We start from the raw sequence: 19152 nt of genomic DNA, 5'->3' as shown, positions 1-19152 counted from the left end.
AAATAAGATTTTCAGATGAATGTTTGACATTTTGAGATCACTAACTAATACCACCCCAGACCCTCTTGGGTCACTTCTAGAGCTGAGGTAAACATGGCAAAACCACCTCCACAATGTCAAACAATACCAAGCTAACCTAAAACAGCATTTGCCTTGTTCAGCTTATATTTTTTATGTATAAATATTATGAGAGAAATATGTTAACCTTTAACGGGCTATACAGAAAATATTAGTTACATGTAATTAATTTCAAAAAATCTTTAATCTACACCTCAGTATTACTTTTCTTTACAATCAACTTCCAGATTTATGGATTTAGCACACCTTTCAAGTGGTTAATAAATTACCTCCACATAAAATACTGCTGCCTTTAGGGCCCGGCCACAGCAGCATCATAATTTTCTTAACAAAGTCCGCGTACTGAGTGTCACATTCATCCTACCGCCTAGACTTTACTCCAAGCACTTTCTGCTCCTTTCTACGCATAAGAAACTGTACTGGACCACAGTACTTTTAATTTCATTGAGGAACTTCTAGACACTATCATGGTCTGGCTGCACTGTAAGGTGGTAGAATTTCAGTCAAAAAGAACCGATCAACAAACAGAGATAAATGGTTAAAGCTGGATGGAGATCATGTGAGAAAATAATGCAGAAGTGTAGCTGGATGGATTGATGGGACTTGAAGGGACCAAACTGCATGATCATTGGTGCCTTAATCCTCCGTGTGTAAAGCCAGGAAACCCTGGTGAGGAAGTACATAAAAGACAAATTCCCAATGGACTCCACCGTATCAGAGAATCAGAAAGCCATGTATACAAGCAAGTAGAAGGGAAAAAGCAGTAAAAGGCTAATAGGGTAAAAGTGGGAAGTTTCGCTGCCCAGAAAGCAGCTGGAGGTCCCCAGAACATGTTATGTGACCGGAGAACATCCTCTGCATTCAACCAGTGCTTCCACACCCTCCATTACAACAAGAAAACTAGCTACACGGACAAGATAAAATATCAGGAGAGAGACCGATGATGATGAGTCTGTCAACCAACAATAGATATAAAAGAATAAGAAGACTTAAGAAGGTGGGAAGGGCAAGAGTCAGGCTGGACTACTGAGCAAGGGTAGCCATAGTGGCCCTTGGGTCAGAGCAGGTGACAGGGCACCTCTGAGATTCCTCCACCAGCCGACAAGGTTAATGTGTCATATGTCACAGACAGTAGTAAAAACCACTTTTGTGGTTAAACATAAAACCAAATCAGCTGCTTTGGCATCGTCCACTAGCACCAGAGGTAGTGTATCAGCAAGTTTAAGGTTTCACAGTAAGGTGGCCAAATTAGGGCAGTCCAGTAAGTGTGGGCCACCCAAGTGTGGCCAATGCAAATGCAAAAGTGGAGCAAAAAGGGAAAAATGGCACATAGTTGTGGTGAATTTATGCTTAACAGTTTATTTGGAGAAACCAAGGCACAATAATTCACATTCCAAGCCTCTGATAACTGTCTTTGTAGATTTGACCAAAGACCCAATTCTTGTACCTCCAATTCTAAAGTCGGCATCATGGTAGCCAACTTGGCTAGTCAGCATGTTCATTTCTTGGGATCCCAGTGAGACAAGGGGTTCACACAAAGGTGTCTGACTGTCCTGCATGGTGGAGATCATGTGGAGAGAGCCTGGACAGTCACAACCAATGGGTGTCCAGGGTAGCACTTGTCAACAGCCTGAGAAGTACTCAAGGATTAAGAAAAATGCGTCAGTGCAAGAATAAAGGTGGCTGAGGGCTGAAGCAATGGCCACCAATTCTGCAGTGAATGAACTGCATCCATTTGGCAGGGAGCATAGTTCACAGCATCTTGCATGTGTTTAGGCAAAACCGATTCACCTGTTGATTGTAGACTCATCAGTGTATAACCACATCTGAGCCAGAAACAGGGCGACGAAAAATCATATGGTCTATCGAGTCTTTCATTACAAAGGAGAGGTCAAGGCAGATTCGAGAACCGGGTAAACGCCTCCCCTGACTAGAGGCCACAGTGGGGAAAGTGTGAGTTCAGAGCAGAGAATGCTTGTGAACAATGATCGTGACTCCAGACCTTGACCTCTTGTCAGAGGTAGATCTCCATACCAGGAAAAAGGACAGTGGAATAGCAAATTTGTATTGCATAGCTAAGCAGTAGTTGCTGACGCCTGATCTGAAGGGTAGGTATGCCAGCCTCCACGAATACCCGCTCACAGGACTGGTCCGAAAGGTACCTCACACAAGTCGGACCTCACAATGGTGTATTTGGTCCAGCATCCGCAATGCTGAAAGCGATGCTGAGCCATATGCCACACTCCATAATCAAGACATGACAAGATCAGAGCTCTGTACAGCCGCGAAAGTGTAGAGCGGTCTGCACTCCAGCTGGCATTACCAGACAGTGAAGAGTATTAAATTGTGACCAGCATGCTTGCTTAAGTTGGTGAAGATTGAGGAAGTCATGTCAGCATTGAAGACCAATCCCAAAAGTCGTTACGACTCCACTACACTGACCACTTGGTCCTCAAGATAAGAGTTCTGGTTGGGGATGGACAGTATGACAGTGAAACAAATGCATGACCCATTTCTTGGCAATGGGAAACTGGAAGCCATGAGTGAGAGCACAGGATTGCATCTTTCGTACAGCACCCTGCAGCAAATGTTGAGCAACACCCACAGTTGAGGAGCTATAGTAGATGCAAAAGTTGTCAGCATACAGGGAGGGTGACACTGTAGATCTCACAGCTGCAGTTAGACCTTTGTTAGCCAGTAGAAAAAGAAACACAATACTGAGCCCTGTAGTACCATGTTCTCTTGTATATGGGGAGTCCTGTAAGAAGCACCAATTTGAACATGGAAAGAATAGTGAGACAAGAAGTTCCAGATAAAAATCAGAAGCTGGCCACAGAGACCCCACTCATGGAGGGTAGCACAGATGTGGTGACACTGTGTTGTCTCTTAAACCCTATGCAAGTATAAGAAGACAGCTATAAGATGCTGACCTTAGGAAAAGCTGACTGAATAATGGACTCCAGCAGACCAAATTGTCAGCAGTAGAATGATCACAGGACGAAGCCAAACTGTTCTGGCATAACCACAAGTGCCGGAACGAAGATTATAAACGCAAGAGAAAAGAAGGCGGTGACACGACGTTGGCCAATGGTGTGCTGATTAGGACCACACCATGACGGGAGGCCTCTACAAGAGAAGAATATAAGTGCCGCTCCTGCCAGCCTTGGCTGCTCAGTATTCGGAGTATTGGGCAGTATTAGCACAGTTGTAGACCGGCACTCGCAGAAAAGTTATTAGTGACCAATATCCTTTGCTTGTTTGGGCACTGTCTATAGCAAAGAACTTTACTGTTTGCATTTTGTCCATTGATTGCGACACTTGTTGTACACACAAGTTAAGTATTGTCAATCTGCTTTATTGAAATAAAACTACTAATGTTATTTGCTTGAATTATTGTATAGCATTTCGAGAACATAGCATCCCTATATGCGACAAGTGGGCAGGACCCCCACATAAATGATACCGAGACTCGAGGTACCAACACACCCATTGGCTCACCAAACATTCGAGCAACTTGCACAGAACATTAGTGAGGCTAATTGGGCAATACCTGTGATTCTCAAGGTGGTGTTTACCCGGTTTCAGTTCTGGGACGATCACACTTTCTCGCCCCTTGCTCCCTATACAATCAAAAATGACAAGGAAGTGACACTGGCAATCCACTGATAAGTGTTTCAGCATTTGGCTGTGGGTGCAGTCTGGCCCTGGACCCCTGGCAGGGATAAGGGCTTGAGCACATCTCACACACACAGCCTCGAACATAATGAAAAGCAAGAAGTTTGGCAATGGTGTCTGGATCAGTGTAGGCATCATCATTCATAATACCAGGTACACTCATGGAGTACTGGTGTCCATATACATGTCAAATCTTCACACAAACCTGCAAAGGAGGGGTACATGGTCCAATGGTAGCAACATACTGCTTTCACCATTCTCGTTTCTGTCGTTTTATGAGGTGACAGACCTGGACACGGAGCCATTTAAAGGCTACAAGGTGCTCCATCAACTAATGTCACTTGTGGTACTGGAGAGCCCACCTACAATCTAAAGTCCTCAGCGATCTTGGGGGTGCACCAAATTACTGTCTTCTGATGGGAGGATCTCAAAGAAGAGGGGAACGCTGAGTCAGTTGCCATTAGAATGGCTGCTCTGGACAACCACATCAGTACCTTCATGTGCCGGGGTGCCGACAGCAATGGCAGTGGTGGAAGCATCCCAATCAGTTTTGGAGACCATCCATCCCACTGAAGTGTGTGGGGTAAAAAGTATCCATGAGGCAAAGGTCGAACTCCGGGATCAAGTTATCAACAGCTTTACCATGACCAGTGGTCAAAGTTCCACCCCACAAAGGATTGCGGGCACTGAAGTCACCCAATATTAGGAAGCGTGGGGGAAGCTGAGACAACAGTGCAGAAAATGTGTTCTGGGAAACTTTATCGTCAGGAGGAAGGCACACATTACAGATGGTAAATTCCAGAGGTTCTTCACATGAACAGCTGCAGCCTACAATGTATGTGCAAACCATCTGATGCTCTTTCAGTGTCAGTGCAGTTCTCAAGAGAGCCCCGATAGCTGCGAAGGACAAGCAAGTTTCCTGGAGGGTGATACAAAAAGCTGGGGACGCACACAAAAGATGCTGTAACTCAGCCAAGTGGTGGAAAAAACCATACAGTTCCACACTGTCACTATCTTGCGGGGGGGTGAAGGGACCAAGGAGACAGTTGACGCCTCAGTGTCGGCTGCTGCCACTGGTTGTGAAGATACACTGCCAATAGACACTTGTTCCGAATAAAGGTGTATTGGAGATCTGGGACATAGGAACCACCAGGAACGCTGCCTCTGATTCAGAGGCAGAACATGCAGGATCTGGTGACACAGGGTCCATCAGAAACTCCCTCTTTTTCGAGGACTACTACCTGTCCTCAGATGATTTAGCCTTCTGCGAGGGCTTGTCTGCCTCGTATTATGGGACAGAGGAGGAATGTGAAGTCCTATGACCTGCAACCTGCAGTTCCTTCAGCCACCAGCTAGTATTCGGTTGCAGGTCAGCAGTGTTCTGGGAAGGACCACCCTGAGGGATCCCTTCCTCATCACGAGTGCCAGATGAGGGAGTTGCTTCTCAGGCTGGGGGTTGGGGACTGACATCCCCTGTGGACAGGTAGTGGGCACTGGGCACTCCTACAGGGGGATGGGAGGCAAATAGTCGGAGGAGCCCCCCAAACCACAAGGGGAGTGGATGTAGTCTGCTGGCCAGACGTAAAAGACATGGAGGGCGATGCCACTGTTACTAAAGTGGACAACATCATCGTAGCAGTAGCATATGTCATTGTCATAACATAATATGTAGGCTATCATAGTTCTTCTTGGCTTCGTGATACGTGAGGTAATCAGAGGTCTTGCATTCCTGGACTTTCTTTTTGCATTTGGAAATGGTGCAGTCTGGTGAACAAGGAGGAATGGTGCTCCTCACAGCTGACACAGAGGAGCATTCATGTGCAACCAACAGCCACAATCCCTGTACACTGTGTTGGCATTGCAATGCAAAGATGTGTGCCCAAATCATATGCATTTGTAGCACCACATGGAGGAGGAATATACGGCTTGACATCACAGTGATACACTATCACCTTGACCACCTCAGGCAGCGAGTCACCTTCGAAGACCAAGATGCAGTCTCCATTATGCACTCTGTTGTCTTTTGCTCACCACTGAAAACAACAGACAAAATGCACACCTCTTTGCTCCAAATTAGCACGCAACTCATCATCAATCTATAAAAGGACATAGCCATGGAAAGTGACACCCTGTACCATATGCAACGGGGGGTTATAGTGACAGGAATTTCACCCACTTTGTTGCCTGTGCCTGAGTGGGAGAGCAACTGGTAGTTGTAATGAGAATGGAACCACTTTTCAGTTTTGAAACTGTTCCTACTTCTCCAAACCTGCCCTCAACATGTTCAATTAATTGAAAGGCTTTGTAGCCAAAAAGGAATCCCCTTCTGTCCTACAACAAACCAAGTAATCCTTTCTGTCCTACAACAAACCAAGTAATGGGGAGAGTATTTCTCATCTCGTCTCTGAGCCGTGCGGCCACCAGCACAAAAAGTTTAATTTGCTCAGTGTGCAAATCTTCAGCCATGGTACCACCCACGCCAAACAGGAGCTCTCCCTATGGGTGCCACCCAGCCACACCAACAGTTACCTGACCAATAAAGTGTTGTCGGACACCAGCCATGAGGAGCACATAGTTGAGACCACTTCCCACAATGGAACAGCTACCACGCTCAGTTTTGGAAGTGGAATATATGCCGCATTGGGCAACATTCCCTGCATGATCCACACTTCTGTAAAATTTAGGAAAAAAAGTCTCAAGTCAAACCCAAGGAGGGAATCCATAAAATTAATAATGAAAAATTGTAGAGGTCTGGAAGGTAAGGAAACGAGTGCACAAAACACAAACTACATCCAACCACAATCGGCAGCAAAAAGATCATTCAGTAGAAAGGCAGAGAGGGAAAACAAATAGTAGAAAGATGGACCTGCAGCATGGAAAGGGAAGTAGTGCTGCAAGGGCTGGTGACCATGTACTTACTTTAAAGATGTGAGTCCCCTGGGGGCAAAAGTGTAGATTTGAGATTTTCAAATAATTTTTTTCACCTCTATTGGTATTTTAATTAATGCCCCTTGGAAATTTATTTCTGGACAGTCCTTGCATTCACTAATGAAACATGTTAGTAAAGTACGTTTGTTAGGTTTGCTTATCTGTGTAGTTCACTCGGTACCACATCACCAGCTGTACATGTCCTGTGCATTTAGATTAAATTACAAAGATACAGCATGCAATGGAAGGAGTAAAGGTAATCACTCAGCACTTAGTCAACATACTGAATGGTCGATATTCAATTAAACATGAGCGAAACTGTCACTAAGCTTTCAGACAACTGTGTGTGTGTGTGTGTGTGTGTGTGTGTGTGTGTGTGTGTGTGTGTGTGTGTGTGTGTATCTAAAAACAAAGATGATGTGACTTACCAAATGAAAGTGCAGGCAGGTCGACAGACACACAAACAAACACAAACATACACACAAAATTCAAGCTCTCGCAACAAATTGTTGCCTCATCAGGAAAGAGGGAAGGAGAGGGAAAGACGAAAGGATGGGGGTTTTAAGGGAGAGGGTAAGGAGTCATCCCAATCCCGGGAGTGGAAAGACTTACCTTAGGGGGAAAAAAGGACGGGTATACACTCGCGCGCACACACACACACACACACACACACATATCCATCCACACATATACAGACACAAGCAGACATATTTAAGGACAAAGAGTTTGGGCAGAGATGTCAGTCGAGGCAGAAGTGCAGAGGCAAAGATGTTGTTGAATGACAGGTGAGGTATGAGTGGCGGCAACTTGAAATTAGCGGAGATTGAGGCCTGGTGGATAATGGGAAGAGAGGATATGTTGTAGAGCAAGTTCCCATCTCTGAGTTCGGATAGGTTGGTGTTAGTGGGAAGTATCCAGATAACCCGGACGGTGTAACACTGTGCCAAGATGTGCTGGCCGTGCACCAAGGCATGTTTAGCCACAGGGTGATCCTCATTACCAACAAACACTGTCTGCCTGTGTCCATTCATGCAAATGGACAGTTTGTTGCTGGTCATTCCCACATAGAATGCGTCACAGGGTAGGCAGGTCAGTTGGTAGAGGGTGCTTTCACACGTGGCTCTGCCTTTGATCGTGTACACCTTCCGGGTTACAGGACTGGAGTAGGCGGTGGTGGGAGGGTGCATGGGACAGGTTTTACACCGGAGGCGGTTACAAGGGTAGGAGCCAGAGGGTAGGGAAGGTGGTTTAGGGATTTCATAGGGATGAACTAAGAGGTTACGAAGGTTAGTTCATCCCTATGAAATCCCCAAACCACCTTCCCTACCCTCCGGCTCCTACCCTTGTAACCGCCCCCGGTGCAAAACCTGTCCCATGCACCCTCCCACCACCGCCTACTCCAGTCCTGTAACCCGGAAGGTGTACACGATTAAAGGCAGAGCCACGTGTGAAAGCACCCACATGATCTACCAACTGACCTGCCTACACTGTGACGCATTATATGTGGAAATGACCAGCAACAAACTGTCCATTTGCATGAATGGACACAGGCAGACAGTGTTTGTTGGTAATGAGGATCACCCTGTGGCTAAACATGCCTTGGTGCACGGCCAGCACATCTTGGCACAGTGTTACACCGTCCGGGTTATCTGGATACTTCCCACTAACACCAACCTATCCGAACTCCGGAGATGGGAACTTGCTCTTCAATATATCCTCTCTTCCCGTTATCCACCAGGCCTCAATCTCCGCTAATTTCAAGTTGCCGCCACTCATACCTCACCTGTCATTCAACAACATCTTTGCCTCTGCACTTCTGCCTCGACTGACATCTCTGCCCAAACTCTTTGTCTTTAAATATGTCTGCTTGTGTCTGTATATGTGTGGATGGATTTGTGTGTGTGTGTGTGTGTGTGTGTGTGTGTGTGTGTGCACGTGCAAGTGTATACCCGTCCTTTTTTCCCCCTAAGGTAAGTCTTTCCACTCCCGGGATTGGGATGACTCCTTACCCTCTCCCTTAAAATCCACATCCTTTCGTCTTTCCCTCTCCTTCCCTCTTTCCTGATGAGGCAACAGTTTGTTGCGAAAGCTTGAATTTTGTGTGTATGTTTGTGTGTCTATCGACCTGCCAGCGCTTTCGTTCGGTAAGTCACCTCATCTTTGTTTTTATATATAATTTTTCCCACGTGGAATGTTTCCCTCCCTCCCTCCCTCTCTCTCTCTCTCTCTCTCTCTCTCTCTCTCTCTCTCTCTATATATATATATATATATATATAAAAAACAAAGATGATGTGACTTACTATACGAAAGCGCTGGCAGGTCGATAGAAACACGAACAGACACATACGTACACACAAAATTCAAGCTTTCGCAACAAACTGTTGCCTCATCAGGAAAGAGGGAAGGAGAGGGAAAGACGAAAGGATGTGGGTTTTAAGGGAGAGGGTAAGGAGTCATTCCAATCCCGGGAGCGGAAAGACTTAAGGGGAAAAAAGGGGTATACACTCGCACACACACACACATATCCATCCGCACATACACAGACACAAAAAGACATTTGAAATGTCTGCTTGTGTCTGTGTATGTGCGGATGGATATGTGTGTGTGTGTGTGTGTGTGTGTGTGTGTGTGTGTGTGTGTGTGTGTGTGGGCGCGCGCGCGCGCGCGCGCGCGTTTATACCCCTTTTTTCTCCTTAAGGTAAGTCTTTCCGCTCCCGGGATTGGAATGACTCCTTACCCTCTCCCTTAAAACCCACATCCTTTCGTCTTTCCCTCTCCTTCCCTCTTTCCTGATGAGGCAACAGTTTGTTGCAAAAGCTTGAATTTTGTGTGTATGTATGTGTCTGTCTGTGTTGCTATCGACCTGCCAGCGCTTTCGTATGGTAAGTCACATCATCTTTGTTTTTAAATATATTTTTCCCACATGGAATGTTTCCCTCTATTATATTGATATATATAATGTTTGTTAGCTTCGGGGAAAGACATTGTCTCATCGCTTTGCCTGCCAGCCATTCCACATATCAATTAAACACCAGTATTGTATATGAAGAAGGTAGTGAGGCCTCATTACAAAAGAGCCATCATCGCATTGGCCGTCTGCGTTCATCAAAATCCCTTAGGATTTGAAAGCAGGATAGGAAGACCGGAATTCTATTTTATCTCCTCCTAATGTTTTATCGGAGACCCATCTCATTCATGTAGCGCAGCTCTATGAATAGTAAAGTCTTCACCAATGGAGAGAGTATTAAGAAACTTTAACAGATATTTATTTATTTATTTTATTTCTGTAGCCTAGTATCAGACTCTCCAAAAGATAATGCCAAACTTATGATTCCCATTACAAAACAGGATACCAATCCCTATGCTTTGCTTTAGAATGCAGTGATGTGCAATTTATTTAACATCTAAACTTACTTATCAATCCCAATAAAAAATAAAAATACTAATTGTACAGTTCTCACAAACCTGAAAGAATAACCAATAATCGTACTTCACATTTGAGAGTCATTCAGATGATGCAAAAACTGGTATTACCTATGCAGATTCCTCGTTATGTATATTAAGTAAGTCTACTGCTATGTATACTGATCTTTAGCACTCCTTCATAAGCTGGTTGACAAGCTAAGCATGCAATTATTGGATAGAATTCTTGGCAGATGTATTTAATATATTAATAGTCACATATATTACCGACCTGTCTCAGTCTCACAGGTATGGCTCCAATAATTGTACTATGGCAGCAATCTGAAATCATAATAAACTAACGCGGCAGTTTTTAATGTCACAATGCATTTGAACAAATTCTTTGATACTGTAACAGACTAAGAGATAAGTAACTTATTTTCATCAAAATGATGTAAAGTGAGTAAAAGTCATGAACATCTGACATGTCTGGCACTCTGTGATAGACTTGCCTACCTAATGTAGCATGCACCGTACTTCAAACTGACAAACTTTATGAGTATACATTGATATTTTTTGGCGCACAAATTTTGCTGCTTCTATCAAAAATGACCACACCACCACCTCAAATGCAAAATTCATACACAATGTACAGTGGTGTTCCTTAGGTTTCATGAGAATGGTTCACAGAACCGTTTTGGCATTTTTGTAGTATGTGTGCTGAAAGAAGGGAAACCATCACTGGAAGCTGACTTCACGTTGTATAACAATACTGATACATCAGCATATAACCTGAAATTTCAAATACTTTGGGGCAAGCAATGCGATCCCTTACCCACTTCTCATAAAACTGTGAGATTAAAAAAGGCATGGGGCATGTAAGTGATGAAAAATGTCGTTCCAAACACATTTTTGTTTTTACTGCTGTAAAATAAGAATATCAAAACAAAAAATAAATTCAAATGAACTTAACTTACATGGACTGACCTCTATTATTTTTAAATCTGTAACCAACATCAACATCAGCGTGCTGTGTGGGCACAACTTACAACATCATGTTAGAGGAAACACTTTCTATGCATCATGCTGTCAGCCGCAAGTAAATGCCCCGATTACGGATGTTTTCGTTTTCACTCCATGATGATTCCGGAAGTATTTCAGTCCTCAATAAAAAATTATGTTGACAACTCTCTTATCATAGCAATTCCCGGATAAGAACTGAAGATTTTCAGACACCTATGAAAAGAAAGATCAAGGGGGGAGGAGGGAGGGGGCAGTGGCTAGGGGGGTGCAAGCAAGAAAGCTTTTTGTCATCTTTATCTTGCCTGTACCAACTTGTAATAGCCCTTTCTACAAAAATTCATTTTTCAAATGTGTGTATCAACATTTGCATCAATATAAATGTCCACAATTGTGCTTTGCTAATAAAAGGCACAGCCTTCAAATATTTTAGAGGGCAGCTAGGAGAAGGCTGGCCATTCACACCTCGCTTTTGGCTTTCAGCTATCGCAATGTGCATCAAGATCTGTAGCTGTAGGTAATCTCATAATATACAAGCTTATGAGTTATTTATGTGTTTCTTTCTTATGAATCAACCGTAACACATGTCTACATAAATATTTATTGTATTACAAATTCTATTTTTCAGCAATTCTAGCAGAAAAGTTGCAACATTTTGATGTGGTGTTGATCCACCTTTGACGTAATTTCATACTAATTTGCAATGTTCATTTTTACATACTGTGTGCATGGAACCTGCAGTCATTCAGAGAATAAGTGAGTCTCTTTCAAATCAATCACACAGCATACAGCTGTTACCAAATCACAATATACAGAGCACATTTTTTTTCAAAAAATTCAATCTGTCCACATCCTTAGTTGTGCCAATCCCAAAACCTGTCTGGGGTTACAATCTTTCTGAAATATTTGAGTTGGCAGAGGTGGGAGCCAACTCACAAACTGATCGCAATCTGATTATTTGATAGGGGATGATACTGTTTGTGTAAGGCATACATATGATCTTCAACTGTTCCAAAAAAAATTTAAGTGGTTCATAAAACCTCAAAAATATAAAACTTAGCTGACTTTCATGTCCTTAATTATTTCACATGATACACATAAGCTATCAATTATGTGGTGACAAAATTAGTCTTCAAATTTCAAAGCATACAGCAAGTATTAATCATAACCACTGAAATGTGAAAGCATTGATCACTGCTGAGTGGAAGATTCCTGGAATATGTAAGATGCTAGCAGCGGTTTCTATACTGGAGATTAAAGCACTGAACACTTACTTCTACAATGTACTGACTTTTTTACAGGTGCTTTTCACAATAACCTAATATGTTCAACGGGTGTTCAATGACTTTTGCTCACTTTATATTATCTGATTACAGTCCTTTCAACATTACAAGGGAAGACACAAATGAAAAAATAATTTTACACTACAAAAATTAGTTGAAAGTATTTTTCCCATCTTCCCACATGAAGAAATGATGTAACTGGATTTCACTATAATATATCATGTCTACAATACTTCAAAGAATGCCAATATTATACATGGGCTATGAAGGACACAATCGTATGGCACAGTAGATGGTAATGTGGACATCTTTAGCTCCAACAAGCCCAGAAGATCATATGCTACTACTAATAGAGCTTTAGTTTTTGTGCACAATCCAAGGATACTGACTGACCCAACCAAATGTATAAAATGCGCAAATGTAGGACCTCTTTCCAAAATTCATTACATTTCATTTGAATTCAATTTCCAAAGTAATAAGTGCAGTGTAAAAACTAAATAGTAGTTGATGCATTAGACAGATAATGTTTGAGGAACACGATACTTTTCTTCCTTTATGACTCACCGTGTATTTTATGGTTTCCAGATCATCTCTGGACACTGTTTCTACATCAATGTTATTAACTCCTATTACTAACTTGGAAATAAGTATCATCTGAAGTTTTGATAGCAGAGCAGAGGTTTCTATACTGGAGATTAAAGCACTGAACACTTACTTCTACAATGTACTGAGTTTACAGGTGCTTTTTCACAATCACCAAACATGTTCAACAGGTTATTTTTAACTGATGGAAGAACTACTGAGAACAACTTTAAAACATTAAAAACAATGTATATAATTACTGTTTTCCATTCACAAGAGATCCAATATCCCACCAAAAACTTTGTAAAACATAATATTACAAGCTACAAAAGCAGGTAATATTTATCTATGACAAAAATAAATAGAGTAACTGTGTACAGCCTACTTACAAATATTTACAGTATGAAAGACACAGGATGCATTTGTACAAAATGAAGGCAATCACAGAATAGCCTGCTGCTGGTGTTGGTAAGGACACTCTTCATCATGACATGTTCCACTAAGCTCATATGGACATAGAACCACATTGGGATCCACACCCAAACCGCTGTAAAAAGACATAAGTTTTGTTACTTTATTTATTACTGCACAGAAACATTTCCACTATTATGAAAATAAATGCAACCACCACTTCATAAATTATTATGATCAATATCCCTTTTTCAATCCTGAAGTAATTTAATGATTCTTTCCAAAATTTTAAGTGTGAATTAATTTCAATTTTACTAAAAAAAGTATGTGAATATCTGCTTTTAAGAGATTGAAATACATACAAAATTGAACTGTGACGAGAATCTACATGTAAAATTTCCAAGTACAAACTACTATTTGAGAATAATCATACTCAAAAAAATTGTAGTAGTAATAGGAGGGGACCAGTTTGGATTTAGAAAGGGAAAAGGAGCCAGAGGCACCATCGGCATGGTGAGGGTATTGTCGGAGAGTATCACTGAAGGGAAAATTAAGCAATGGTACGATCAGGGAGAAGAATAATTCAACTTTTGGATGACATGAAAGATGGAAAGAGATACAGCAGACTGAAGGAAGAAGCTGAAGACAGGGGACACTGGCATCAGAAATTCTCCTTACGAAGACACAGACCAGCCACTAGGCAGAATACTACATCATAATAATAATAATACTTTCTTGGGCAATAAGACATCCTGCATATTTAAGCTAAAGAAAGCTTCAAACCTGAGCACTTCTCCTATAGTGCTTTGAGATTTGAAAACATTTCATGGTATGTTTTGTCAGAATGTCAGTCTTCAAACCACAATGTTCTAATATGTCAGTAACTCACATGGGCCAATCCATTAAAATCTCTCAATACCTTCCAACAAACTTATGTCTGTCTTTTGTAATTAAGCTAGCAATTTCTAATGAATAATTTGTGTCAATGCCTCTCATCCATTCACAATCTCTAATGCGCAAAAAAGTACAAATGTATAAATAATATTGAATTACATTCTGACAAATAGAACAACAAAGTGGTATACTAAGGACTATGATCTTTGACAAAATAAAAGAATAGCTATTTGGATAAAGTGCAGAAGATGTATCATAACACATTTTAAGAAAAACTGTTTTGCCTCTAATCTCGGTCAGAGGCAAACAAAATAATTACTGCAGGTTTACAAGTCACACTACTAAACCATTAAATGTAGTGGCACTTTTGTTACATGCAAAATTTAGTTAAAATATGGCTATGTAGGTTATGATGACCAGTAAGTGACTCACCTCCACCACAACAAATAGAAATGGCAACTGCTATTTATCATAACACATTACAATTGCTGTGTGCCACAAGTAGGAGATGTATTATTAAAAGATGTTCAGACGCCAGAATTCTTATACTCGCATCAACAATGAAGGGGTTATAATACAATGAAAAGCAAGTGAGGTTACTACCAGATTATCTACAACACTAACATCATGCACTTAATTTTGTTAATGATCATTTAAATCGTATCCAACATGAGGCTGAATGTTCTGATATTAAATTAACTGTTTAAGGAATTCTTGGGATCACAGACAGATATAGTTGCCTTGGGCTGTGGTCACAATGTCACCAACAACAGTGGACTCAACCGATGACAAGACACTGACCGAATACAGCTGTTCTTTACAAGTCAGTATGCCAGTGGGCGTTCAGAATACAGACGATATCATTGCCCCGATGCACAGACTACGGATGACAGACAGTGAAATTCATATCAGTTCTTTGGTCGAATTTGCCAATGTTCTCACATACTACATATGAACTGTGAGAAACTGGTAAGTTTAGTCCAAAGGAAAAGGAGTTTGTGGCATCCTGATGATCCACAATATCGTAATTGCAATATAGCTCGAAACCCATGGACTGAAATCACAGATTTACTGGAAACCACAAGTAGGCAAAATCTTGATCAGAAATTTTAGGCATAAATTAGAACCTGAAAAATAATTTGTTCAAGTGAGATGGTTGACTTACCTTAATGTTCAAAGTTAATGCAGTTGATTTTTCTGGGTTGTGGTAGGTGGGCATTATATGTCTATACATTGTTCCCACTTAGGGTGATGATTCTGTTGTATGAAGTGGCTTTCAAATGTGGTATATGTGTTTCCACTTTTTAGAGCTTTAGGGACTTGGTGTTGTGTTGTCTTCTTCATCATCATCATCATCATCTCATCCCCATTGACATGCAAGTTGCCAAAGTGGCGTCAACTAAAAAGACTTGCACCAGGCAACCAGTCTACCCGACAGGAGGCCCTAGCCACTCAAAATTTCATTTCAATGCTTTAGGTGTTGAGAGTACCTTATTCTAAAATTCATGTTTCTCTTTTGCACACATGCTGAATGACAGTCACTGAATGTTAACTGACATGTCTGTTCTGCTAAATTTATTTGTAGCTGTGCAGAGTGTTTGTACCCTTGCTTTTTGATGTCACCGTTAATCATTTCAAGTGCATAATAGAACATTTCTCTCTTCATCTCATATTCGTCAAATTTGTGTTGTTATTTCAATAGCTGAGGAAAGAATCTACAGTTGCCAGATTCTTTTTAATACAGACATAGCTCATTTGAAAGCATGAAGCATTACTCCCCTCCAAGCACGGACACCACACCTGTTTTTCTCTCTCTTATTGTCAATCCATAATGTTCCCCATGTTTTCATTCCTGCCTTTCTACTGCATGTCCATTTACAACTCCACTAGTATGGTCACAAAATTTTTGTGGCACCCTGCAGTGGCAGTTGCAACCATTCTGACTGCAGTGCACAATACCCATGTATCCATCCAAACTTTCCATCACATTTCAACATTATTTAAGAAGCAGATTACCATATTTTACTTCCACGTCTATTCACTCCTGCTCCACAAATTGGTCTTTTCATTTGACATGAGGCAACTTATTTTCATGTGTACAATAATTGCAAACTAATATCCCCATGTAACAGAACCATTCTACAGCTGGAAGTATAATTTTCCCTTTGGACTCTCATCTTCCAAACCTTCAAATTGTTAGACACAACCATATAGCCATCTAGCATTTTAACTTGCCCATTTTCCACACCTCTTCCACATCCTTACACAGTTTTTCCTTTTTCCATCTTCAAATACCAACCAGTGTTATTTCTAATTCATCTTATCACACCCTGGTGTCATTTATATTCCCCTGCAGTAGGGAGAGGGGGAGGAGTGTTGGAGATGGGTGCTCCACCAACCCCACAGGCAGTCAATGGCACCAAAAAGCCCCACCTTACAGGGATGAATACAAACCACATTCAAGGGGAAAATGTAACACCAGGTAGGCTGAGCTGGTGTCGTCTGCCAGCACCACGAGGAGCAGGTCAGGAAGATTAAGATGCCACCTCAATGCAGCCAAATTAGGGCAATCTATGACTAAATGGGCCACCGTCAGACGAGCTCCGCATCAGCAGTGAGGGTGATCCTCATGTCTGAGAATGTGGACATCTATCAGCCAAGTGCGGCCAATGCGGAGTCTACAGAGGATGGTGGATTTCCTGCAAGAAGCAAGCAGGAGAGACTGCCACATGGCTGTGGTCTCCTTAATTGACCTCAGTTTGTTTGGGAAGATCAGACCATTCCAATTTATAGACTTCCAACAATCGATAGCATGTAAATGATCAAAGGTCCGGTTCTGCGACTCCCATTTCCAGAATCGGCATCCTGATGGCCATCTTGGCCAACCGGTCAGCTCATTCATTTCCCTAATCCGAACATGACAAGGAGTCCAAACAGAAATGACTGGTCACCCAGCTTGACAGAGGTCTGAGACAAGATCCAGTGGGTGAGGAAAGTAGTGCTTGTCTATTGCCTGAAGGCTGTTAAGGGAGTCACTACTACTCTTGCCAGTGCAAAAATGAACATTGCTAAAGACTAACTTAATGGCCCTCAATTCAGCAATGAAGACACTGCAGCCATTTGGCAGAGAATGGAGTTCACTACACTGTGAAAGTGTGTATGCAGAGCCTATCTGTCCATCGACTGTTGAGCCATCATCAGTGGATGTCACTTCCGAACCCAGATACTTCTGAAGGACAGCCAAGAACAGGCAGCAAAAAATCTTTTGAACCAAAAGAGACTTCGATGCAAATCCGAGCTTGGAGCACAACCCATGGAGGCAAACACGATGTATCCCTGTCCAAAGGCAACAAAGGAGGAAGTTGCAGTTCAGGATGGGCACACTTAGCATGTTCAGCAATTGTAAATCCAATTCTGGAATGCCGTTGTTGGTGGTGAATCCCCCTTCCAGGGAAAAGGACATGGTAGCTGGGATGCTCAGAGAAGCTACAAACACGTACTGTGTAATTCAGCAGCTGTTGTTGGCATCTGATACATAATGGAGGGCCTCCAGCCTTGACTAGTAGGCTGTTCACAGCACTAGTTCATAAGGCTCTTGTCACAAATCGGACTCCACAATGACGAAAGGGGCCCAGTATCCGCAATTCTGAGGGTGATGCTGAACCATAAGCAAGACACCCATAATCAAGACGGAGCAGAATCAGGGCTTTGTAGAGCTGCAAAAGAATAGAGCGATCTGCACACCAGCTAGTGTTATTGAGGCAGCGAAGAGTATTGAGGTGTCGACACCACTTTCACTAAAATTGGCGCAGGGGGGGAAGCCACGTAAACCAGGAATCTAAGAGTAGTCCCAGACTGTGGTGCATATCAACTACAAGGAGTAATTGAACATCTGGGTAAAGCTCTGGGTGTGGGTGGGCAATACGACAGCGAAAGAAGTGCATGAAAAGTCTTGGTGGCTGAAAACCAAAAGCCATGGGTGAGAGCTGATGACTGCACATTTTGAATGGCACCCTGTAGGCGATGCTCAGCAACAAGCATACTAAAGGAACAAATATAAAATTAAAAATCGGCACACAAGAAGGGTGACACTGAAGACCCACAGCCATCACTAGACCACTTGCAGCCAAGAGTAAGAGGGGAACACTCAGTATAGAGCCCTGCAGGACCCTGTTTGCTTGGATATGTGGAGGGTACTGAGTGAAGCACCCACTTGAACCTCGAACATTCGGTGCAACAGAAAGTTCTTGCAAAAATTGGGAGTGGACCCCAGAGAGCCCACTCATGTAATTTGGTAAGGATGCGGTGATGCCATGTCATATCATAAGCCTTCTGTAGGTTGAAAAAGACAGCAATGAGGTGCTGATAACATGCAAAGACCCTCCAGATGGTGGACTCCAGGTGAACCAAATTATCAGCAGCCTTTGCAAACACTGCCCAAGACATGCAGCCAAAACGTCCCGACACTAAAGGAGCCAACACAACCGCTTGCTCATCATGCACTCGAGCAACTTACAGGTACAGAGGAAGTTGGTAAAGCTGACTGGGCTATAACTGCTCATCTCGAGGGATTCTTACCCAATTTCAGTAACAGAACTAACATGCTTTCTCGCCACTGAAATGGGAACCCACCCTCATTGCAGATCCAATAAAAGAGAGCAAGGATGTGATGCTGACAATCAACTGATGGATGTTTCAGCACTTGGTTGTGGCTGCAGTCTGGCCCTGGGACCATATCAGGGCAATGAGCTAGGGCACTGGAAGTTCCCATTCATTGAATGGAGCATTGTATGGCTCCAAGTGGAGGGTAGTAAAAGTTAAGTACTTTCGCTGCCCCCATTTTTTATGAGCCAAAAGGCAGGATAGTAGTTCTCAGATG

General features: G+C 42.5%; 1 protein-coding gene across 1 annotated transcript in view; it reads right to left on the bottom strand.

Annotated features, from left to right (window-relative positions):
* LOC124787718 overlaps nucleotides 1-19152 on the bottom strand; it is a 78170-nt gene that overhangs the window by 19912 nt on the left and 39106 nt on the right. The window contains exons 5-6 of the mRNA XM_047254562.1: nucleotides 13358-13515; nucleotides 10376-10425 (exon numbers count right to left, since the gene is read on the bottom strand). Of these exons, the coding sequence (XP_047110518.1) occupies nucleotides 13410-13515 (106 nt within the window). The 3' untranslated portion in view covers nucleotides 10376-10425; nucleotides 13358-13409. The remainder of the gene's footprint in view (nucleotides 1-10375; nucleotides 10426-13357; nucleotides 13516-19152) is intronic.

The sequence above is a fragment of the Schistocerca piceifrons genome, chromosome 3 (genome assembly GCF_021461385.2).
Source record: "Schistocerca piceifrons isolate TAMUIC-IGC-003096 chromosome 3, iqSchPice1.1, whole genome shotgun sequence".
NCBI lineage: Eukaryota > Metazoa > Arthropoda > Insecta > Orthoptera > Acrididae > Schistocerca > Schistocerca piceifrons.
This window is presented reverse-complemented; position numbering and strand designations above follow the sequence as displayed.